The 26,727-nt window shown below is 28.6% G+C and overlaps 1 protein-coding gene across 3 annotated transcripts in view; it reads left to right on the top strand.

Annotated features, from left to right (window-relative positions):
• The window catches only part of LOC129909943 (cholecystokinin receptor-like), a 56,124-nt gene extending 30,450 nt beyond the window's left edge, over positions 1-25,674 (top strand). For 2 of the 3 annotated variants that reach the window (XM_055987122.1, XM_055987121.1), the window contains exons 3-6: positions 5,660-5,857; positions 17,857-18,042; positions 24,382-24,577; positions 24,673-25,673. In XM_055987122.1, the coding sequence (XP_055843097.1) occupies positions 5,660-5,857; positions 17,857-18,042; positions 24,382-24,577; positions 24,673-25,066 (974 nt within the window). In that variant the 3' untranslated portion in view covers positions 25,067-25,673. Of the gene's footprint in view, positions 1-5,659; positions 5,858-17,856; positions 18,043-24,381; positions 24,578-24,672 lie in introns of all 3 variants that reach the window. The other variant, XM_055987123.1, reaches the window with a different exon arrangement.
• Positions 25,675-26,727: the final 1,053 nt, after the last annotated feature.

The raw sequence follows: 26,727 nt of genomic DNA on the forward strand, positions 1-26,727 counted from the left end.
CTGTACATATTTTTAAAGGTATTCCTGGAGAAATATTCTCAATAATATAATACATTCAATGGAATAATATACAAAATTTATTAAAAACGGTCGTTTTTGAGGATTTTTTTTTTCAAGGCATCTATTTTTCCCGAGGGGGCAAACTCATTAAATGCAAGATTCTATATATCCAGCAGCTTAATAACACTGGTTAACAACCAAAATGTACACTCAACCCCACTATTTTTTTTTCTTACGTACTTTGACCTTAGGAACTCACTTAAAAAAAAATTACGATGGATACGTTTTAGAGATACATATAATTTTTCAAATTTTTTTGTCGTTTTTTTTCCCACCGAAGTATTCGGGCTATATCTTGCCAGAAAATGCACTACACATAGAAAATATGAAATTATGAGGATTAGAAAGATTAAGATTTTTTTTTGCAAAAATTTCTTTTAAAAAATTGATTTATTAAACATCTGGAGTGACCCAAAAAAGTTATTTCAGTATTTGTTGCTTATTTATTCAGCTTTCAGGTGGCGGATTTTCTGTTCAGATTGATAGTTTATTTACTCAAAATATACCCCAAATACTAAGGTGGGAAAAAAAATGACAAAAACTTCGAAAAATCATATCTCGAAAACCTTTCGATAAACATTTTTTTAGATAAAATTTTCGTGGTTTCTGGGCTCAAATGAAAAGTATAACGGCACTATTTGGAGTCCAAAATTTTTTAATTTTTTCGTAAGCTAGTGTAGCCTGGTTATCTACCAGTTATCGGATATAAGCTTAATCCTGGGGGGCAAAATTGAGCAATTTGATTTATGACCACGTTTTAGGTCAAAATACCGCACTGTGAGACGCATTATATGCGCTTGAAGTCTCTGGCTTGTGGTAAAATCTCAAGTGAGTGTTGGTTTACCAACACAATCACTGACATACATTTTAGGTCAAAGAGGATAGGATACTAATGAATTTTTGAAGTAGGTAGTAGGTCATTATATCCTAATTAGTTGATAGAATGTGGCAAATTTACGCCTCGATGAGGTTTTTGTATTCTATTGGTATTTCGTCAACCGCAAATAAAGTGCATAGTACATCGACTATGAGAGTGTTTATGCACACGAGTATACGAGTGGTGTTGTGGGAATTAATTAAAATGTATATAGAGTATCTATAAGAGATGAATTTAACTAAATGGAAATGTATACTCAACCCAACCTCAAAATAGGATACGAAAGCTTTTTGTTACAAGCTTGTAAAATTTAAATACTTTGTTAGTATCGTAAAATATAATGTTAGTGGATAGTTTCCAAAAACAAACATTTTGAATATTTAGTTGGAAATTGAGTCTGACATCGTGTCGGTTGTTTTGAAAATTGTGTCAACGTTGGAGAAAATTAGCATGTGGTGCGACGAGCCAAGGCCTATTGACCTACAGCCACTAACCAATATTTATTGTGCATTTAATTGGTTTAGTTTGCAAGAATGTATACCTAATTTTCTGCTGGGTAGGATCTGCTAATAATTCAAAGGTTGCAGATAATAATTGTTTGTTTTGATTTTATCTAATGAAAGCGAAAACAGGCGATTTTCTGGTCCGTCATAGATTCTATTTTCAAAGGCTATAACCACTTAAATTAGTAGAAACCTGACCCTCATGTTTTCCTGATTCCAAAAACTTCCATGATGTGCAAAGTGCAAAGTTGTAAGCCATGTTTTGAGGTTAATTACACGGTGTTACAAAAATGAGGTTTCAAAATATACGCGGGCGGAGACCTATCAAGTTTTGTAGAGCTAGTCGCACTGAATACAAAACGGTATTTGAAAATCCCCTAACACCCCCAAAATCTGAAGTTACGGGCAAAAAACGGTTTTTTGGACCTTCACCCATTGAAAAAATTCTAGCTTCGACAATTTTTTACCCATTTTCGATTTTGTTACAGTTTCTGATAGAAGATAAAAATACCTTTTCAACAATGTATAAAACATGTAACTCGGTTAAACCACTTAGAATTTATAAGCTGTCAAAGTTCAAAAATTCCATTTTTTTCGTCATTTGCCCAACTTCGGCATCAGTTTAAAGTATATGTTTTCAAAACAACATGCTATTTAAAAAATATATTCATAAACTATATCTATTTTCCAATCAATCGATGTATTTTTTATGAAAATCACTCCAAAATTGGCTTAGAAAAAAAAATTTTTCGATTTCAACCCAGATACAGAAATTCGAACTTTTAGGTATAGAACAAAAATGTTGTTTCGGCACGTAGTAGGATAACCTTGGTGCCATGATTTGATAACGGGTTTTTATAGAGGAGCTCAGTACAAACATTTTTTTCTTTGGGAGGGGGTCTATCTCCCCCCGTTTAGGTGGGAGGGGCAGTTTTCTAAAAAAAAATTATCAAAATAAAAAAAAATTATTAAAAAACAACGGCAACACTTACAGTACTAAATGATACCATTTCCGAAAGGAAAAATTGTACATTTGATTCTAATTTTTAAATCAATATAACATAACCAATTGTTTTTGAAATAATCGATTTCAAAGTTTCGACGTTAACTTTTGGGACTCCCTGTATACGAGAAAATGGTATATTTTTTATATTCAAAATGTATACCACGAAAGTGCAAAAAATACTCCAAATACATATTTTGGTGTACTAAGAAGAATTCAATGAATATTTTTTAGAATTATGTATGTGTTTCAAAACATCAAAGATATTTGAGGTTAAAGTAGGAGGTCTTTATATCGGGCTTTTTACCTCTAATTTTATTTTAAGAATATTCCATTGTATCATTAACAGGCCTTAGTTTTAAAAAAAACCTTGCGCCATTTCCATGAAAATAGTTATTTTTGTAAAACTGTAAAAATCTCTTCTTCTCAGAAGAAGATACTCACGTTCTGAAGAACGGATTGAATTTACATGAAAAACCAGACGAAGTAAAATAAACTGAACATTTTTTTATCAATTTAACATTTTTTTAAAATTTCAAATTCATTTTTTTCAAACTCAGTTTTTCCGAACGTAAAATTTGAAACAATGATGCAGAAAGCTTATTTTTTGGTTCCAAAAACAATTTTTGTAGTTTTTTTCAAAAACAAATAGCGCTATAAAGATATAATAATTTTGTAAATCTCCCACTAATAATCTGTTATTTTCAAATTTAAATTAATAGGTGTGTTTACAAATAAAACGCTTTGTAGTTTAAAATTAATTATTTTTGCTTCTAGTGGTCACAAAAAAAAAACTAGATCAAAACTGTATGGCACGCCGAAGGCACCTCAAATAAATATTTTTTTTAAATGGCACGAGGCTCTAAAAAGGTTCGCCATCCCAGGAGTAGAGAGTAAGCAGAGCAGTGTTTCCAGAATATTTTCGAGGCAAGGAGCCGATTTTGGAGCCAAAAATAGCCGCTTTCAAAATTGGTTCAAAAAGCGCAAAAAATTTTTGTGATTTAAATTTTTTGGTTTTTAAATTTTCAAATAACTTCTACTTATCAGACAATTACGTTTTTTATTTTGCTGATATATTCTGGTTTTCATGCTCATTAACCTGCATACAATTAAGTTTGAAATTGAAATCAAAAGAATAATGTATGCAAATTGGTTGTCTAATCACATTTTTGGTGGGTATTTGCTGTTAAATGCTTTGATTTTAAAAGAGACTTAAATTTGCCAAGTTCAAAATTTAAAGAGCCAAAATCCGATAAATCGAAATTCAAAATGTTAAGGAGCGAGTTGAAAGTTCGAGGAGCCTGTTTGGCGATAAATAGCCGGCTCTGGCAATACTGCAACAGAGTAGTTGGGGAGTAACGCAGAATTTGAATTTCAGTCTATTTACAGTTTTCGGAATGACTTCAAATTTTCTGGGTTGCTCCGCTGCATGTTTTCTAAAAAATGGCATTCAAAAGTCATTTTCGAAAAAAAGTGGAGTTACGAGGTTTCCTTATTAGGCCGACGATATCGTACGTTCTTTGAAAGCTAAAACCATATTATTTTGTTTTGTTTTAAAATTCATTTTTTCCGATGAATGGTTTCTGAAAAATATTTTTATAGCTTTCCAAAAACGTTAAATAAGTTTTTTAAGATATTTTCGTTGATTTTAAATATGTAGTTATTTTAAGTCATTTTTTACCTAGAACAATTGTTTTTAAACGATTTTTCAAGGCTACACTTCTAAATGGTCACTGAGGCGTATACGTAATTTTTTTTCCAACTTTAGAAAAATGTTTTTTGCTGCTGAAAAAATATTCAAACCTAACTTACGATACTCTTAAGTTTTTGGTAGTTTTTTGACGAAAATTCCAAGATTCCTTCAGATGTGTAGACAAAGCAACAATTTTTGGTTCCATTTCAACTGCTCTTTTCTCCAGACGTTATTTTTATGACCTGATTATTATAAAGACAAAAAAAAAAACTTTTGACGACTGACTAATATATTATTCTTAGGTATAGATAGAGGTACATATATGTAGTTACGTTTTATTTGTATTTTCCCCCATAAGGAAGATTAATCCCCATACCCATATACAGTACTTAACTTTCTCTTACATTGATTTATACCTCATAAACTTACCCATAAACACAAACATAAATTCGTAAAATTACATGTGAAATACGAGGTAAATGTGTTTTGTTTTTTTTTTTCATCAAGTCTATTGCAGGTCGTTTTCTCCATATCCAAGCAACAGATAAAAAAAGGCATAAAATCTTTATTGAAGCTAAAACAAAGGCCTTTATTTTTTTATTATATTTGTGCTAATTAAGAAAAAAGCTAGTTTTTTTTTTCTTAGTCCATTCGGACATCCTAGGTTCACAACCATTTCCGTAATTTCAAACAAGGAACTTCAATAAAACAAATCGCACCTAATTTTTACGTTTTTTTTATGTTTTTCTTTTATTATTTTTTGCTTTATTTTATTTGATAAGAATAAACTTTATGGGTGAAAACACATTTTATGACAAAATTTGGATCAGTTAAGTCCTCTATTTGACTTGGTGATTGAGAAAATCATATTACTGTTAATGTGGTTTTAGAATAGTCTATGATTTAGTTTCTCAACTTTTTTAAGTTTAGTTTAGGGTTATAATTTCGTGATGAAGTATCTTCATAATTTCTGTAAATTATTGTGACGTCACATAACCTATATCAAGCGGTAAAAAAAGACGCTTCCAATGATAGCTCATTTGTCAAATTACGATAAGTAGTTATAAAGTTATGATGGAACAGATGAACATATAAAAATAAATACCGCACAAATACATGACCCTTCTTTTGGTTCTGGCGTAGTTGATGTAATTTTTCCGCTTTATTAGAGTGTCAAATATCAAATTCCAGGAAAACATAAAACTGTAATTTTAGTGCAGATACAAACCGCAGATAATCATACATAAACTTTTGAAAGCAATGCGGTTTATAAATGGAGGAATATTTACTAAACAGATTTGATAATAATCCTTGAATTTATTGAAATATTTGAAAAGTTGTCAAAATAATTTCGTCCTTCATAAAGTCCATACCGTTTCCGTTATTTATAGGAAATTTAATATCCTTCCCAATAGATTTTTATATTTTCAAAAAAAAAAAAAAAATTCAAACTCAATTTTTTTCCCTCATGGCTATTTGATTTTTTTTTATATATAATTTTTATATTTTATCATCATTTTCAGCATGCTCTGTATCCGTTTCCGCTTGGACATTGGTGGCAATTTCCTGTGAACGTTATTACGCCATCTGTCATCCTCTGCGCTCTCGCACGTGGCAAACTTTAAAACATGCCTACAAACTGATTGCTCTGATATGGATTTGCAGTTTAATGTTCATGGTGCCAATTGCAGTTCTCAGTAAATTAATTCCCATCGGAAAGGGTAAGTTTATTAAAAGTTTAATCGAGTTTATATAAATGAAAACCATATATAATAATTGGATTGCATGATAATCATGAAAATCACTCATATATTTATATGTGCATATAAAACGTTAAATTTATTCAGTTTAAGAGGTGTCAATATTTTTGTTTACTGTGGTTTTTGGGAGAGAAAATAAAATCAGCATGTTTTCATATCATAATAAACCAATCAAAAAATTCTTTAAAAAGAAATAAATGGAGTAAAAACCACCAAACCCTCGAATAATTTTTAAATTGGAAAAAATATAACAAACAAGTTATGATTGGTATTGTGTTTTTGTTAGAAAATTTACAAAAAAAAAAAAATTTACCACACAATAAAGACCATTAAATAGTCAAATGAAAATAAATTTGAAATGTGTCAACCGAAATTGTATTAGTTTTTTTTTTACCTTTAAGAAAATATTTTTTGTTTGAGGAATTTTAAAATAAAAAAATACGACTTTATACATTTTACAGATTTTATATTAAATTCAGCAAATATTTGTCTTGTTGAGCATTCTAATAATAAGATAAAACCAAAACAAAAAAGCGGATTTCTTACTTGTTTTTATATTTTATATATGTACTAAGTAGGAAACCGACGAAGTAATGAATACCAGAGTTATGCGCTACAGAGTTACGCGCGTCAAAGTTACGCAAAATCGAAGTTACGAAAAACCGTAGTTATGAAAGACTGAAGTTATGAAAGACCGATGCTATGAAAGACCGAAGTTATGAAAAACCAAAGTTATGAAAAACCAGTGTTATGAACTTGAACACCAAAGCTATGAAACGATGTTTTTGGGTTGGCAACCATTGAGATGAACGATATACAGGAGGAACGAACCAAAAAGCTAGATCGTATAGGTTGAGTCAAGGCTAGAAAAAAATTGTATGGGACGGGGTTGTCTATTCCCCTCCGTTTCCGGAAGGGTGGATTTTCTAAAAAAAATGACTTAATTTGGAAAAAAAATATTTAAAATCAACGGTTACACCAAAAGTAACGTCATTTGTGACAAGGAGCTCAATTTCCACGCCCATATCGATTACATTATAAATAAAGCCAATTCCTCCCTCGGATTTGTGAAACGATGGTCTAAGGAATTCACCAATCCATATGTTACAAAAGCATTATATATGACATATGTGAGGCCAATCTTAGAATATGCTAGTCAAGTTTGGTCTCCATATCATATAACATACTCCCGCAGAATTGAAGCAGTACAGCGTCGTTTTTTACGTTTTGCCCTACGTGGTCTCCCATGGGCCGATCAACTTAATCTACCTCCCTATGAAGATCGGCTAAAGCTTATTAGCCTTCAGACTCTTAGTCAACGCCGCGCCATTGCTGACATAATTTTTGTCCACCAGCTTATAACAGGCTCTATTGACTGTCCAGCCTTGCTTGAAATGATTATATTGAATACTAACCCACGTAACCTTCGTTCTGTCTCACTTTATCACCTTCCTCTTCACCGTACCAACTATGGCCAGTTTGAACCCATTTCCAGAATGATGCGTCTCTCTAATAATGTCCACTTTATCCTTGATTTCAACATAAGTGTTTCTTCCCTTCGCAGATCCCTTTACGACTTCTCCTTCCCATAATTTCCGTTTCCTCTAGTTTTTAAGTTAGAATAAGTTTAGAATGTTTAAGGTTTATCTTTTTAAGCTTAGTTTAAGTTTGTTTTTTTTGCGTGCTTGTATTTAAGCCTCATAAATAAATAAATAAAATAAATAAAAGTACTGTACGTTCTTGTAAAGCCCAAAACTATATCTTTTAATTTTAAATTTTAAATTGACTAGTTTTAAAAAATTAGTTTTCAAAATCAAAATTTTGAAAAAAAAGTTAAAAATAAATTTCGATCTTATTTAAGCCTAGTACGCTGCTGAAGCGAAACGAAAAATTTTTGATGTCTCAAAAGTCTACAGAGAACATTTTAACACAAAAATACCATCGGGTATAATTGTAGCAAAGTGAAAATAATAAAATTTGAAATAAAAAAGTTCAAGAAAAAACATCAAAAAATAAGTTTTAAAGCAAAAACAAAACAAATTTAATTTTGTTCAAGATTTTGTTAACGAAATTTTGTATGCAAAATTTCGTTTTGCATCAGCAGCGTACTAGGCTTTAAGTGCTAATTTAAATTACATAATTTAATGTTTTTATTTGTTTTTAAACGAAAACTAAAAACTGGATCCAAAAACGTCTTGTCGTTTTCGATAAATAAAAAAAAAAACAAAACTACTTTTTTTTTCAAAGAAGCCATATATTTTTTTTGTTTTGGTGTTCATAACTGCGTAACTTCGGTCTTTAATAACTTCGGTTTTGCGTAACTTTGTCCCGCATAACTCTGGTATTCATAACACCGTTACCATTTCGTACTAAGATGCGTTTTTAGATAAAAATTTTCAAAATCGTTATAAATACATTTTTGGAAATAAAGATTTAAAATAAAATTGGTACGCCATTTTGTAGAAATCATTAATCAACATCTAAAACCAAAAATTCAATGATACGTTTTCGAAAATTTGATTTTTCAAAAAAAAATTCAAATTTTTTTTTAATTCAAAAATTATTTTTTTTATTATTTCTGGTTTATATTTATACAAATTTCGTCGAAATACATACAATTAGCGGTTTGGCAGAAAATCAGATTTGAAAAAGAGGTTCTATGGCAGGTACCGTTAATAATGATTTTCAAAAAAAATATTTTTTCATCAAAAGATAGATCTTGTTTAAAAACTAATATTTGAATTTTTTTAACAAAATCTTTTGGAGCCGTTTTCGAGAAAGTTAAACTTTTCGACGTATTGGTAAGAATTTCACCATAGACAGCCCTCGCTTCGAAGTAGTGAAGATCTCTGCCTACCTATGCTCAGTGACTTAAGTGGCGCATGTAAGTAGAAAGACAGCTTTGAACTACGTACTTAGTTTCAACTATGCTAACGTAATAGATTACGTGAAAAAAATCTCACCAAAAACTAAAAAAAAAAAACTAATGTATGTACCTAAAATTTAAATACACATCAGTGGGATAACTAAAGCAAACAGCTATGATTTTGACGATTTTTTTTTTTTCAAACGTAGGTAATTAAAAATACTATAAAGACTATAGCTTAAAAATTGCCGATGTTGCCGTATTGTTTTTTAAAATTAAAATTAAATTTTTTTTTTAACAAGCCCATTTTTTTTGCTTAAATTTCATAAAACAAATGATAGCAAAAGATTCTCTAGGTAATTTAAGGAAAACAAATATAAGTGAGTAAGGGACAATTTTCCATCGTTTAAGCGATAAATGCAATTTTCTCACAATCTGACTTCAAACACAAAAAAAAATATTTTTAAAGCAATGGCAACACTTACAATATTTTAAAATACATTTTTAAAAAGCCAGAAGCTTATTCTTATCTCTTAAATTTAAATCAACTAAATTTCATTAAGAGTTTTTGAAAAAATGGTCCTCAAACTCAGAATTAAAAAAAAAATGTTATTAAAAAAAAATTTAAAATGACTTTTTTCCAAACTTTTTCTACTAAAATATGAATTTTTGGCAAATAAGAACTTCAAACTTTTGCTATTTAACTTTCAACAATAAGGGCTATTAAATAAAATAAAAAATAACTTTATATTTAAATGTTGAACTTTAAAAAAAAATAAGTTAATTTTTTTTTTCAAAACTTCTATTAAAAAAAGTTCTTCGAAAATAAAATACTTTTTAATTTTTACTTGCTCTATAGGGCAAGTATTGGTTTCGTGTCGAAAAAAAAAATTGAGGTTTTAATCAAAACCAACATTACGATGATGGAGAATTCCGAAAAAGTGGGTCTCGCAATTCCGTCCGTGCGTCTGTGCGTCTGTGCGTCTGTGCGTCTGTGCGTCTGTGCGTCCATCTGTACACATTTCCACAGCCTAAACGGGTGGACGGATTTTCTTCAAATTTGGTACAGATGATTTTTATGAAATTCTGAAAGTTGGTTTTTTTTTGTTTTTTTCTATCTCGTTTAGAACGTATACCTCCCATACAAAAAAATACGATATTGCAAATTTCTCGAAAACGGCTCTAACGATTTTGATTAAACTTTGTATACGTAATATTTAGTGCAGTGGCAATAAAACTGCATTTTTATTTTTTCTCAAAAAAGTCAAATAACAAAAAAAATTTTTTTCATTTCACAAAATTTTTGCCCTAAATGTCGGCTCTTCCCCAATATCATTTTTTTTTTTTTAATTTAGAGGCAGCTTTTAATATCTACAAGTAGACTAACATAAAAGTGCTTTGAACTGCAAGAGCAAGTACGTGCGACCCCAGTCGTGCATTTTATTTTCATTAACTGTAATACATATTGAAATTTCCTTTTATAATTTCAAATCATAATAAATGTGGCCTAAAAAATTTGAAAAATAAATGCATTTTATATTACGAAAACGTTTTAAAAACGGCATGTTAAAATTTTGTCAAGCATTTTTTTTTTTTCAAAAATCTGAGTTTAATTACCATTCTTTCAAAAGCCCTTCACTCAATTTTCTTTATTTTAATTTTATAAAAATGAATATTTAAATATTTTAGGTGTTGCTGTTGTGTTCTCTTGAATTTCCTAGACAATCTTATAGCATCAATTAATTTTTAAAATTTAAGAAAAATTTTTGAAAAAAATTTGTTTTTGTTCACAAAAATCTTCAATTAAATTTTAAAAAATCAAAACGGCAACACCGGCAATTTTTAATCTATAGACTTTAAAGTATTTTTAATTACCGACGTTTGAAAAAAAAGATCATCAAAATCTAAGCTGTTCGGCCGGGTTCCCTAATATTGCCAATTTTCGAGCTTTAGTTACTCTACTACATTCCTAAACTCGTTTACATAATTCAATATACAAATTAGATAGTTCTTAGATAAAAAGTATAGATATTGGCGAAGGAAAGTTACTCTTTAACTTCAGTATTTTATTATTCCCTTCTTTAAATGTCACTTAAATTTTATTCATTCGAATGCTTTCAACATTCAAATCAATTGAAACGGAAACAAATAGATAATTTAAGGGTTTAACCAAGCAAAAAACAATAGATACCAATTCCAATCTTCACTCTAGAGAAAGAGAGTAAAATCCAGAAAGACTCACGCATAGCAATTGTTATTGTTATAAAGAAGAAGCAAATAATAATAAGAAAATATTTTGAACAGAAGGGTTCTACTCCTATAATAGAATCCCTAAACACGACTATAAATGTATTTACGTGCTGTAGCCACCACATTGCAATTACATTATTTCAATTTCAAAATTCGGTCTGTATTCAAGAAACGCGCCATTCAAACGCAACATAAATACAAATTGCTCATTTACTGGCAAAGGATTGTTAAACTGCAGAAAAAAAAGGACTAAACAGAAAACGTATTGGAATTACAATATTTGCTATTCCGCTCAGTGATTTAATTATTTTTTTTTTCTCGACCCGATTTTGCTTTATTTTTCACTATGGTAAATCGCATATTTTAAAAATCATCTTTTGAAAATAAATGTGTTTTCGCTGAAAAAGCAAAGAAATATTTGGAAAGGAAAATTCTCGCTACACAAATCGGGATCAACTAATTAGAGTTTGTTTGATCCCGAAATGATAAGTTTGTATTTCAAGACCGTTTCAGTAAAACTTGCTTTATTTTATTGCCATGAGTATACCATCAATACAGCTTAGCCAAGTGTAAGCAATTAAACGTTTGTGTATTGGTCAGGTGTGTGTCGTAATTAAAGTCGAAGCAAACTACTTTTACCGTCAAGATAAATAGAAAAAGCAATCAGTGACAGATGAGAGTATGTTTTTTTTTTTTTATCTCACAGTCTGATGGACATTTGTGTTACACATAATTATAGTAATTAAGTTCTGGAGAAAAATGCTACTCCGTGAGCTAGGTACGAGGTACCTCATCTAATATACACAGTATTTTAAAAGAGAGAGAATGTTTCTAAAAATATTGTTGGTTGGATACAAAATACAATTTTAAGCTTGTAGATTAAGTTTGTTTATTTTATGTCTCTATTTACTCTTTGTGTAAAAGTTCAATTTGGTGAAACTGGTAGATACAATTTAATGGGAATCATCACTGTGCTTATGGTCATGATCAGAATTTAAATAAAATGCACGACTAGGTCACACGAACTTTTAGAAATCATGTTGATTAATTTTTTAAAAATTTTCTTATACAAATTTTCAAAAGCACAACATTCGTGTGCAAAAAAAAACATCTTAAATCAATTTGAGCTAAAAAAATGTGTGTTATTTGATTTATTTTATCAATATGCATTTTTAGAAAAAAAGAGAAAACATTGGTTTTCTGTAAAGTCGGTTCACGGACGATAATTTTACGTGATAACCACATCTAAGCGATTGTCAATTATGCATAGTTGATAGTTGATAAAAGTTGAAATTAAATTCTTAAAACTTTTTTTTTTTTTATTCATGAATTTCTCGTAAACGAAACATACAAACACAATCAATATATGTATAAACATTTTGAAAATTTTTCAAAAAACACGTTTTTGGAATTTCAAAAAATATATCAAAACTTTTTTTTTGAAAATTCAATTTTTTTGAAAACGTTTTGATGAATTTTATTGAAATTTCGTTTTATGTGTTGAATAATATTTTCTTAAAAATGGCATATAGACCAGTGCCAATCCGGTTTTCAGAAGGCAAAAGTTGAATAAACAGGGAAGAAGAAATCGAATGCCTTGTTCGATTTCACTAGTCAAAAAGTTTTTTTTTCATAGAAATCAAAGTATATTTTTCTAATGGTTTTTTGTGCGCTGAGCTCGAATCTGAAGTCAGAAAAATTCTATCACATCACGTTTTTGACATATTACCATGGCAAAAATCAGAAAAATAGTGTTTGGGACGTTCAAAATTCAATATCTCAAAAACTTTGCACGTTAGAGTTATTCTAGTGCTTGATTCAAATAAAAAAGGACAATGACCATTAGAAAAGCATAATTTGGGGTTGGGTTCGATATCCCGCTTTTTATATTCCCGTTTTTTTAAATCCCGCTTTTAAAATCCCGTTTTTCATTATCCCGCTTTTTATAATCCCGCTTTTTAAAATCCCGATTTTTATAATCCCGTTTTTTACTATCCCGATTTTGCAAGCAAAACTAGTTGTTTTATTTTAAAAAATCGCGCGATTTTTTAAAATAAAACAACTAGTTTTGCTTGCAAAATCGGGATACTAAAACAAATTAAAAAATGAGACATTGTTCTAAACGCATTTAATTAAAACCCTTAACAAAAAATATATTATATAAAAAAAATAAGAAAAAGTAAGGAATGTGATACTAAAAAGAAATCAATTAACAAACTTATATTTACTTTAAAGTTTCAGAAGAACAATCAAATCGTGATATTCCCAAAGATTAATAATAACATAAAATGATCACAACACCTTAAATTAAGTACACACTACATAATCAAAAGAAATTTCATTTAAATATATTTCAACTTATATTTGGATGCATTTCAACAATTTTGATATTTAAATAAATGAAATTTCTTTTACTTGCGAACTCAATTTAAGGCTTTAATCATTTTATGTTTTTATAAAAGAAATACCGTTTTCATAATGTGTTGAAGGTACATATTGTGTGGGCAAAAAATCAGTTTTACTAGTTTTTTGTCTATTTCTCATGATTTTTTTATTTGTGAATTAAGCATGTATTTTGTAAAAAAATCGGGATTTTCGGGATTTGACGGGATTTTAAAATGCGGGATTTCAGAAAACGGGATTTAAAAAAGCGGTATTTTAGTAAACGGGATTTTGAAACTTTTTTTTCGGGATTTTCGAAAAACGGGATTTTAAAAAGCGGGATTCCGATACGCTCCCCATAATTTGCTTTCTATGGAAAATTATTTCTCTCCAATATTACTGTCATTTTCGGAAAAATCAATCTTAAAATCGTTTTTTTGTTTTTACAATTTTTCTCAATATTTTCTAAAACAAAAGTATAGTTTTTCCACATAATCTTTAAAAAACGGTTTTAAGCTAAATAATTGCATTCCAAACTTTTCAAAAATCAAAAAATTTTTTGGTAACTTTTTTGATTGAAAAATAGGCTATTTTTTCAAATTAAATTCGTCAAAAATCCAAAAAATAACTTTTTGCTCAAAAAACATTTTGAATACATAGAAAACATAACAAAGTATTTTTTAACCAAGTTTTGTTAAAATCCAACCATTTTTGTAAAAGATAAAAATAAAAAAAACAAAAAATCGTATTTTTGCATTTTTTTCAATATTTTTGAGGTTATAGACAAAAATTGTTTGAGTCAAAGTTGTAGACATTTATACTACCTACAACTTTTGCATTTGACTTTTTTCGAAAGGACGTCTAATTTTGACAGAAATCGTAAAAAACCATGATTATTGACACCCACCCCACTTTTTCGCCCACCCACTCCCTTTCCCCCAATTTTTTTGCGGGCAATTTATTTTTCGCCTTTCATATACCATTTATCCTAAGTTTTCCCACCACCCATATGCTGCTAATAATTTTTTTATTTTCAAAAATTATTGGCACTGGTCTAATAGGTATCAACTTTTTTTTGAAAAATGTTAGAAAATTTATATATATAAAAAATTGTTTTTTTTTTTTTTAACGGCTATAACGATTTTCGTTTTTTTTTTATAAATTAGTTTTTTGCAAGAAATCAAATCGCATACTTGGTTTTATGAAAAAGATGTTTTAAAACATTGCTTACTTAATTATAAAAACAGATTTAATTTTTATTTGCACTACTTATGAAATTCCTTAAAAATATCAAATTTTGTTCATTAAAAAGCTTTAACATTAGAGTTACTTTAGCCATAAGAGGAAGTACAAGCAAGAATTTCTGTCTGTCTGTAAACGAAGCTACAGCCTTGACGGATGGACCGATTGATGTCAAACTTGGTATGTAGCATTATTTGTGCGACTCTCCAGAGGGATTTTTGGAATTAATTTTTTTGGACCAAAAATAACGGTACTTGTCATATACCGATTTTAGTAAAATTGAAATTGCTCAAAAACGGCTCAAACGATTTTGTTTAAAAAATTCAAATATAAGTTTAAAGACAAGGTCTAACTTCTAATACAAATTTTTTTTTTGAAAATCATTATTAACGGTACCTGGCCATAGAACCGTTTTTTTTTTTTCAAATCCGATTATCTCCGAAACTGCTTATTCGATTTCAACGAAACTTTTTGTGAAAAAGCATTTATATAATTTCAATATAAGCCGAAAATAAAATTACAAAAAAAATAATTTTTGGATTTTTAAAAAATTTTGAAAATTTTTTTTTGAAAAGTCAAGTTTTCGAAAACGGGACATTGATTTTTTTTTTTGAAATTTTGTGTTTAGATGTTGATTAGTGATTTCTACAAAATGGCATACCAATTTTATTTTAAAACTTTTTTTCCAAAAAATTATTTACAAAAAATTAGTTTTTTAAAAAAAGATTTTGAAATTTTTTTTATCAATCAAAACTACATACTTGTTTTGGAGGGCAATTTTATTTCAGATTTTATTTTATTTTTTTTAAAAACAAATTTAATTTTTTTTTTTGTACCTATATAGTAGATACCTACATGTTTCAAATTTCTATATAAAAAGTCTTAAAAATTTAAGCAAATTTAACTCTAAGAGCAAGTTCGTGCGACCCAGTCGTGCATTTTATTTTTATTAAGTCACTATGCTCAATTTCTTATGAACTTGTACAAAAACCTTTAATATTCAAAGCAATCGTTTTCATTATAGCAACTACGCAAGCAATAATATTTAAATTGAATTTTTCACTTCACAATTTTCAAATTAACAACAATTCAAATTAATTATTATTTTTATTCTACTCATCTTACGTGGGAAATTTTGAATTTTTTTTTTTATTTCTTGAACTCTAAATTCCTGCGATCTTTTATATTTAAATTGTATCTTTAATGAACTTTTGCTGACGAATTATCTGTAGGTAGGTATATTTCTACCAACATTTTGCTTAGTTTTTGCACTTTTTTTTAATGAAATTAGCTTGATTACAGAAAAACTTCATCCATTAACGTTATAAAATGACTGTAGTTGTAGTCCTAAAATTTTCTGTGCGTTCATACATAATTACCTACGAAAATTCAAATGAACAAAACAAGTTGTATGTAAAGTCAACAGTGTGTAATTAGTGACAAGAACTCCAAGGATATAAGCGAAAAACAACAAAATGAGTTTCAAAAGAATCATTAGAGCAATGTAATGGGTGTTGAATGAATACCGGGACAGGATGCCTAATGGAATTTTCCTTGTAATCCTTACGCAATCCAATTTCGGATTTCTCTCTGCTATAATGGGTTAATTTGTACGCAGAACGTTTAAAAGTTCCTTAATTAGATTCCTTTTTTTTTCAGGTTAATTTTACTTTCGTGGATAAGCGAGTGATGGTAAGCAATATGGTAGATTTTCGAGTGAAATATTGGCTTCAATGAGAGTTACCTTTTTTAGTGGGAATTTGTCAAACGATTTCGTTTCAAGGCTATTTAAAATTCTGAAAAGCAAAAACAATATTGAAACATGTTTCCTCGTTGTTAGTTTTCAGTTGTCATGAAATAAAACAAGTTCAAACGGTCAGACAAAATTCCAGGACACCAATATTTATTATTTTTGTAAGCTTATTGATATTTTCTATTCGATTCTAAAAACATGTTAAATGTTCTGATGGAGCTTTTTTGATCCTAAATTTTTTTTTAATCCTTTCTCACTTAACTTAATTTAGTGATTCCATCTGCTGTGTCAAAACCTTCACAGCCAAACCACACACGTTACACCAAAACGAATTATTGATTTTATTTTCTGAAAGTATAAAAACGTAGTTTTGAATGATAAAGTTCTGCTCTAAAAATGAAATACCTTGAGGGCTACTTCCATTTCACTGTATGTTTTATGGCTACTATGGCTTTTATGGCAATGTAGTGGTGGTTGAGGTAATTCCTTAAAAGTTTTTTTTTTTTTTCTTTTCTGAATAAATTTTCCCTATGGAATTTCCATTTCAATTTACAAAATATTAGTTTACGGTTGGGAAAGTTGGTTTCCATGGAAAACACATCTTTCCACAATAGTGTAACACTCGTGATGCTGCAGTTATCTCGTTTATGTAGTTATATACGCTGATAAAAGAGGTTTATACCAGATGTTGGGCTTTTTCCATTTTTATTTTCGTTTGAAAAGCCTGTGGTAGCTCCATTAGCACCAATTTTTTCCAACGAACACTACCAATTCTAATGGGCATTGCATTCAGCATTGACTTGGTTAATTGATTTTAGTGGTGCATATGAGTGTGAGATTTTTGCCAGTTTTTCGAGTGATTTTGTATTCGTTGCTTGAAGGCTTTTATTTTCTATTGCTATAACCAACCGCAGTATGAGTGGTCAAAAATCCTTTCATCTCATCACGTAACGCTGATGAAATTTGCTTCAATCCCGTTTAATCCGATATTGCTTGCTAGTAAGCTATTTTTTGAAGTTATATACTCGGCCATTTTAACCATTTTTATTGGGAATTTTTGAGCTCGTAAAGTTTTAAGTTTTATGGTTTAACGTTTAAGGTTTAAGGATTAGAAAACAACGGTAAAACAGACATTTCCCTAGAAATCAATCAATCACCAAAAGTTCACTTTTATTCTTTGTTCATTCAACTTTTGAGCTTCTTATTTACGAGCTCTTGAAGAATACCACCTTTAATCTCAACTCAAAGCTCATTAAAAGTTGAATATTCATGATAAATAAATTTTCTCTTTTCTTTTCCTATAGAAACTTTACAAACAAAATGTCTTTTTCTAGATTTTATTAAAATCATTTGCATTAAAATTAATTAATTTCTTATAAGAAAAACAAAAATACATAAATAAAATTTAAACGATAAAGTTTTTAATCCCCATCGTCCTTTTTTTTTTTCAAATTTCTTATTTTTCAGGTCATCATAAATGCCGTGAATATTGGCCACCCAGCGTTAAGCCATACGAAAAAGCCTACAATATTTTCTTGGATTTAATCCTCTTGATAATTCCCGTCGTTGTGCTAACAGCAACTTATTCCCTCATTTCGAGGACTCTTTGGCATGGAATGAGAGCTGAAAAAGTCGCAAAAAGTACACAATCGAGTAAGTATAAGAGTAAGATTTATTTAATTAAAAAATTCCTTCCTTGCCTATGTATTTTTTTTTTTTTTTTTTTTTGAGTTGAATGATATAAATACAACAAAGTCACGAAAAGGAAATTAAATCAGAATACAGACAGAGAGTGTATACTTTTTTTGACAGATTTGTCGTCATACGGATGAAGGAGTCTTATAATAAATTTTAATACCTACCAACGAACTTAATTTCAACTCAAAAACCCAATGACATCCATCAATTTGGCATTATTTTAATTCAATTAAAATTAGAGAGACTCTTTATGATGATGATGATTTATGTTGTTTCGCGTTTGAAGTTAAGTAGGAGGCAAGATTCACACTTCATTAAGCAAAATTATAATAATTTTCAAAATATGAGGGTGGATGTGATTACTTACTTTCATTTTAAGATGTATTATAATTTTCACCTTAGGGTACAAAGACATTTAATTTAAAAAGAATGTTTGTTTTGTTTTCAAATTCAAAAGTGGAAATCCGTTAAATATGCAGGTTTATTGGAGGAAGACAAATACTGGTATCTTTTCATTCAAAATGAGATATAGTAGCTTTGTTTTTTGTTCTTTGATGTTGAATTTGAAAATTTAATTTAAGTAAAACAACGACGTAGGTATGAGAGGGAAAAAATAATTTTCAGAAAATATTGTAATATCCTGTTTAAGAGATGTATTAGTTCTTTTATTTTATAAACTGGCTCCAAAATTCTCAACAGTGAAAGTCTCCTATCAAAAAAGAACAATTTATTATCTTCTGTGTTTCTGGTCTTCACTCTTAAACGGATGCAACTCCTCTAATATCTCTGTACTCTGTGTCTCAAGTCTGAAATAATAGACCGAGTAGCAAAATATAACGAGTCCTTTTGATGAACACATCCACATAATGGGAGAATATACAGTGTAAGAGGAGGAGAGAATGAAAGAATCGGCTGAGTTAGAAAGTCAAAGGACACAACCAAAATGCAAAAGGAATTAAATTGCTTGGACTTAGTAATTCATTTTGTCTTCTTCTTTTATGAATGGTGAATTTGAAGGTGATAAGTTGGGAGAGTTTACATTTGTCGGATAACAAGGAAGTTCGGTTTTAGATAATGGTCTGAATTATGGTGATTGGAGCTTGCATTAAAAATAAATATTAATGGGTTGGGGTCGAAATTCTGTATGTTGCAAAATTCTGTATTCAAAATACAGTATGCCAAAATACTGTATGTCAAAATTCTGTATGTGCAAAATGCTGTAGGAACAAAATTTTGAAAGTCAAAATTCTGTATAGCAAAATTCTGGTTGGTCAAAATACTGTATTTCAAAATTCTGTACATCAAAATTCTGTAAATCAAAATTCTGTAAAAATGCTGTAAAAAAATATCGTTTTGATAATGTAAAAAAGTGCGCGCACTTTTTTACATTATCAAAACGATATTTTTTTACAGCATTTTTACAGAATTTTGATATACAGTATTTTGCCGTACAGAATTTTACAAAACAGAATTTTGCATGTCAGTATTTTGTTCATACAGTATTTTGACGTACAGAATTTTGTATTTACAGTATAATGACGTACAGAATTATGGTATTACAGTATTTTGACCCCACAGAATTTTGTCGTACAGAATTTTGACAAGCAGAATTATGACCCGCTCCCATATTAATTGCAACTAAAAAATATTTACATTGCAAATAAAATTTTCATTGCAAATAAAAATATTTTGCATTAAATAAAAAATTTTATTGCAAATAAAAAATTTTCTGCACTGACAAAAAAAAAATGCAATACAAAATGGGTACATTAAATATTTTTTTTCTAATATTCCTTGAATTTCTTACAATTTTGGTTATTCCACCTTACTTATAGTGGAGTAACTAAAGCTCAAAAAATGGCATTATTAGGGAATCCGGACGAACAGCTTAGATTTTGATCATCTTTTTTTTCAAACGTAATTACCTACGTTTGAAAAATACTTTCAAGTCTATAGATTAAAAATTGCCGGTGCTGCCGTTTTGATTTTTTAAATTTAATTGAAGATTTTTGTGAACAAAAAAATTTTTTTCTCAAAATTTTTGCTTAAATTTCATAAATTAATTGATGCCAAAAGATTGTCTAGTAAATTCAAGGAAAACAAATATATGGGAGTAAGATACAATCTTCCATCGTTCAAACGATAGATGCAATTTTCTTATTAATTGACTTCAAACACAAAAAAAAAAATATTTGAACATAACGGCAACACCTACAATATTTAAATATATATTTTTAAAAATCCAGAAGCTTAGTCATATTTGTAAAATTAAAATTAAGTTAATTGAATGAAGAGCTTTTAAAGAATGGTAATTGAACTCAGATTTTTGAAAAAAAAATTATTGACAAAATTTTAACATGTCGTTTTTAAAACTTTTTTCGTATTATAAAATGCATTTATTTTCAATTTTTTTGGCCACATTTATAAATATTTGAAATTATAAAAGGAAATGTCAATATGTATTATGGTTTATGAAAAAAATTAAAAAGTATTTCATTTTCGAAGAAATTTTTTTTAATAGAAGTTTTGAAAAAAATTTAACTAATTTTTTTTTTTAAAGTTCAAAATTTAAACATGAAGTTATTTTTTATTCATTCAATACCCTTATTGTTGAAAGCTAAATAGCAAAAGTTTAAAGTTCTTATTTGCCAAAGTCTTCAATTATTTCAATGCAAAAATTAAGTTTTTATCAAGAAAATCCGATGAAATTGAAGTAGCTATTATTTTTTATTTGCAATAATATTTTTTTTTAAATCTGTAATCTGTAAAAAAAAAAAATAATTTTTTACAACCCTGATTTAGACCAAATAATGTCTGTTACTATCTCGTTTACGAATGGACAAAAAATGGTGGCGGGGGATGAAGGGTAAATTACATTAAGAAAACCTTGGTTTGATAAGGATTTTGTGGAGGTGAGAGTCCTTTCTAACGACAGCCTTAATGCATTTAGAAAGTCCAATTCGAGTTTAGCGAAAAATTGTACGTTAAAAAACTTTAAATAATAAATCTCTGTCGGAAACAGAAAAAAAATTGAAACTTTTCCCTCAAGCCTAAGGGTATGTATGAAAATAATTGTCATCATCCCAAGAATTAAACATCCTGCAAAAATTTTTCGAAATACAAATGTATTTGGACCGAAATGCACTATTTAACAAGCTTTTAAAAAAAGGACCAGTTTTGCTAAATTTAATAATTATCACTGATGGGCGATTTCGTGTAAAAAATTGTTTTTACATTTTTTGTATAAAAAAACGTAAATATGGTAAATAATGTGTAAAAAATGTAAAAAAAAAAAACGTAAAAAGAGTAAAAAATGGTTAAAACGGTAAATAACTTAAAAAAACGCATTCACTTGGACAGGTTTTTCATTCGAAGATTTTGAACATTTTGAACAAAACACTTTATTTTGCGGCATTGAATTCTAATAAACGGTTATAAACTATGTATAATTAATTTTAAAAAGATGTCATTAACGGCCTCTTTTCTCTAGAAGCCAAATGAGTTAATTTCGCAAATTATGTCATTTGGGACGAAATTTCCTTTACGATTTGGCATTCGAAATGAAATTAGCTATTTGTGAAATTTTCTCATTTGGACTATAGTTAGATCACGGCTGAAAAGAAACACGGAAACCTTTAAAAATTATATTTAAAGTTATTATATTTTCCAGCTTCATCAACATTCACAAATTGCCCAACATTTAAATTTGACACAAGTCCATTAACATTTGAAAAGAAATCAAACATTTCCTCTGAATTTAGTTGATGACCAAATTTAATGAAATTAACTCAGTAACCATAGTTCAAAAATTTGAAAATAAAAATAAAAGAATTCAATCATTTAATTTTTTGTTTTGAATTTCTCAAGGAATTTCATTTTTCACCATTTTTAACATCAGTTAAAAACAATGTAAAAAACTCGATGTAAAAAACCGGCACAGGGAGAAGGGGGTCTATTACCCCTCATTAACTTTGGAAAAAAAATTATTAAAAACCTTCAAAAACGTGCTATACTTTTTTGTAAAGCCAAAAATCTCGTCTTTTATTAAAACCTTAAATAAAGCCATCTCATATAGCACAGTTTTTTAAAAATTAATTTTCAAAAATAAAAACTTGATTTTGATTGCACTGGCCATTGCAAAACCATGATTTTATTTTGACTTGTACTAGGGTTAAGTGTCGTGTTGGAACGTCTCGGAAAATAGCATTTTCCAATCCATACACTGAAAATAATAAATTTCGTAATATTACGAAAATCGTTTCATACACTACATTTTCGTTGGCCCAACGAAACTTTCGTTGGCTCAACGAAAATATGTAATTTTTCGTAATATGAAAACCTTCATCAATTAATGAAAACGTTTCATACACTTTTTCTCAATTTTTAGTGCCAAAAAATCTAATTCAATGAAAAGATTCATCAATTAACGAAAAATTTCATACTCATTTTAAAGAATAAAAATAAGAATTTTTTCCTTACTTTATTAAAGTTTTAATAAAGTAACGAAAAAATTCATTGACTTATGAAATTCAACATTAACTAACGAAAATCTTCATAAGCTTATGAAAATTCTTCATATACTAATGAAATATTACATTGGCTGATGAAAAAATACATCAGTTAACGAAAAAAATCGTTGCCTTACAAAAAAAAAAACGTAGACTTTAATGATTAAAAATTGAATCTTGCTTTATATAGTTCACATTAGGTTTTTGTTTAAAAATCTATGTAAGCTGAGCTGAATATAAAAAATATTTGCGTATTGACAAGGTATCTCACGATAAGTCGGACTCATCAGTTGACTTAAGTGAGCTCCACCGGGTCGAAACGCCAATTTTTGGTTTGGACTATATTAAATTAATACCTAATTTAACAAGTCCAATAAAAAAATACAATTAATACAACGAAAAGTTTCGTTAGCTAACAAATATTTTTTCGTAATTTAATAAAAATTTTCATTAAATTTACGAAAAAATTCGTTAGCTAACGAAAGTTCTTTCATAAATTAATCAAAAAATACATTGACTAACGAAAAATATCACCGTGGTTAATTAAATTTTACGTTAATCGATGAAAAATTTCGTAAAGTGATGTAAAAATTCATTAACTCTCGATCAAAAATTTTTATGAAAAATTGCATTAAAATACTACAGTTTTCGTTGATTGATGAAGTTCTGCATTAACGTATGAAAGCCATTTCGTTGAGCCAATTAAATTTTTCATCGGCTGAAAATTAATTAAATTTTCGTTGGCTCAACGAATTTTTTCGTTGTATTTACGTAAGGATGTTTCTTAGAATTTCAACGTAGTCTTCTGGCTTCATTATGCCCTCTACTTGTCGAATTGATACAAATTCTTTGGTCAGAGTTGTAACCTCAGAGATCTTACCATCACTGAGTCATTTGTGTGTTTAAATGTTTCTCTATTATACACATTAGGGCGTTCGTTAATTAGGTTTTTTTTCGAAAATCAAGTTCCTAAGTAGAAAAAACTGTTTCTAAATAGTAAAAAAAGTCCTCTAATTTTTCAGATCTTTATTTTGACACTAGATGGCGCCCCAAGAGGGTTAAAGTTTTTTATCATTTGAAATAGGTATGTTTTGACTTATAAGGCCATTTTTTTAGATATAGCTTCAATCAAAATTTGTTGATGGCTGATGAGGTTCTTGTGTACATTAAACAACGTTTTCAAAAAGGTTTAAACCATTTTTCTAGGACTAGGGGTTTTGTCAGGGCACAAAATTTTGATTGAAGGCTATATCTAAGAAAATGGCCTTATAAGTCAACACATACCTATTTCAAATGATAAAAAACTTTAACCCTCTTGGGGCGCCATCTAGTGTCAAAATAAAAATCTGAAAAATTAGAGGACTTTTTTTTATTATTTAGAAACAGTTTTTTCCACTTTGGAACTTGATTCAAAAATAACGAACGCGCTTATACACATACTTTGGATTTAGTATCTCGCCCCTTGGCCAGAGATACCCAAAGGAGATCAGAAACTTCTGACGTCAAACGGGTTTGCCTACAAGCTCCGTCGGACATTTTTGGCTAAGTATGCGTGAAATTTGAATTTTGAAACAAGAAAACAAGATTGTTTTCCATTTCTGCAAATTTCAATCGAGATGAATTCTTGAGAATTGAAAGAATTTTTCACTATTTGCAAACCACGCAATGCTTAGCCTTTCAGCTTCGGCAGTAAATTGTAGGCCTCATCCTTTTAAATAATTTTCTTTGATTTCTTAAAGGTAAGAGAAGTAATTTATTCTTATTTTTTTTTTCTTTCTTGCAACAGCAGATAATTTAATGGAAGTCTTCATCAGTAAAAATGGTTCGCCAGGCAATCGAAGCTTCATGTCATACCGAACGACTTCACGGGACAACCTTGCCGCCAACTATACTCAATACGCAAACAATTGCGTTCAAACGCCGAACAACACAACATTCAAAGAGTTTTCATATTCGACAAGAAGGAAACAGGGTCTAAGGAGGTAAGTTTCTAAAAATCTTTAAAAAAAAATTAAAAAAAAAAAAAAATTTCTTAGAACCTCAAAGCTAACGACAACTTCCTCTTTTATATTTTCAGGACAAACATTGAAAAAAGCCTCCAAAACAAGAAACGTGTGATAAAAATGTTATTTATGGTTGTGTTAGAATTCTTCATCTGCTGGACACCGCTCTACACCATCAATACAATCTCAATGTTTAGTCCGTCATTGGTGTATCAAAATTTGGGATATTCTGGAGTGATTTTCTTTCAACTTCTAGCCTATTCATCCAGTTGTTGCAATCCAATAACTTATTGCTTCATGAATCGTGGCTTTCGAAAGGCATTTTTGAATTTATTTCGGTGCTTCAAAAGATTTCGTTCCCCAAAACGAAAAATCAGCATTGGAGATGTTGCCACTCAAGACACTGACTTGGAAATAAGTAAATTTCAATTTCAACAAATTTGTAATGATTCAACGGTATCATATTGATTAAGGCCTAATAATTATTCACCAATGGCTCAGAGCTCACATTTTTAAAAAAATTAAAAAAAAAAAAAGAGACTGTAAAAATACAAAAACAATATATAAAATAAATGGGCAGGAAATTTTTATTATTTTTTTTCTAATTTGTAGTAACAGTAATTTAAAAAATTGGAATCGAACTTAATTTTTGTAGATTTTTTACTTATTATGCATTTCTTAAAAATTTATCACAGTTTTACGGGATGTTTTGAAAAATTTGGAACAATTTTTTCTCACGTCGGTTACACTTGACAATCATAAAAAAAACCTGTCTTATGTTCTTTTGATTGGAAGACTTTCTTCATCGGGACAAGAACTCTCCAAATTCAATGTTTCACCCTCCACTAATAGAAGACGGAAGCCTAACAGCCCTGAATAAATAATACTGTGCCAGCTTGCATTTTTTTTTTTCTAAATTCCAATTTTTCTAAAGAATAAAAAAACAAGCCCATTTCATATGCCCTTCGAAATTAAAAAAAATAAAATTTTTAAACAAAAAAGGTTGTTACCAAATTTCATTTTCTGATTCTTAAAATAAAACCACCAAAAAAACGAAAATGACTTTAAAAAAAAAACAGTTTCATCTGTAAAAAATAATATATTAATATAAATAAGATTTATGATTTAATTTAAATTTAAAATTTTTGTATAAAATTTTGTATTAAAAATTTTAAACTAAGTATTTAAATAAATAAATTTAAGCAACTGAATGGTGATATCGAATAAAAAAAATAAAAATGAAAAGTCCTGGAAATGATTATTTTGTTAAATATTAAATAAAAAATGTAGTAAAATAAAATTTATTAATGTTGGTCTTCTTAAAAGAAATAAATAAAAATAAATATAAAAGTCATAAAATCGAATTTTAAAAACTCATTTCAAAATCTTAAAAAAAAAAAAACATGTAAATAAAAAACAAATATGAAAAAAATTCAATCTTACAAGAAAAGAAAAATCAATACAAATAAAATTTTATGTCTAAATAAAAACAAACACAAAATTTTTATTTTATCTTGGCATTGATTTCATTGATTGACAAAGAATGGATTGATAACAACTACCTACTAACTTTGCGTGAAACTAAGTAAGTATTGGGGTCGGTATTTCTTTATAGAGCAAAAACTGCCATTCTTATGTGCGTGTAATTAATTTATTTGCAACCTCATGTATTTTTATTTTGATTTTTGAATGTCAAAAAGAAAAAAATGTTTTGTCCAATTTTCAAAAAGATGAAGAAAAATAATGTTAATATTTAAAAATTGAAAAAAAAATGTATTCATATTCTTTTTTATCATAAATAAAACCGAATGGTGAAAAAAAAAAATCGAATCGGTTTTAAAATCCATTTTTTTTTTATTTTCGAAAAACGTGGTCCAAAAACGTAATGGGTAGTCAAAAATGGTCATCTTTTAGGAAAATAAAAAAAATGATCACTTGTGAAAGTGTGGACGCAAAAGGCTGCGTCATATATTTTTAAATAGCTCAATTTTACTAATTTATTTTTTGAAGTTGAAGAAAATTTTTTAAATTTTTCCGTTAAATCAACCAAATTAAATAAGTACGAAAAAAATAATCTTTCTAGCTTTCATTAACGTAAAGTGTAATATTAAAGAATTTTAGTTACATTC

This window comes from Episyrphus balteatus, chromosome 2, assembly GCF_945859705.1.
Source record: "Episyrphus balteatus chromosome 2, idEpiBalt1.1, whole genome shotgun sequence".
NCBI classification, from domain to species: domain Eukaryota; kingdom Metazoa; phylum Arthropoda; class Insecta; order Diptera; family Syrphidae; genus Episyrphus; species Episyrphus balteatus.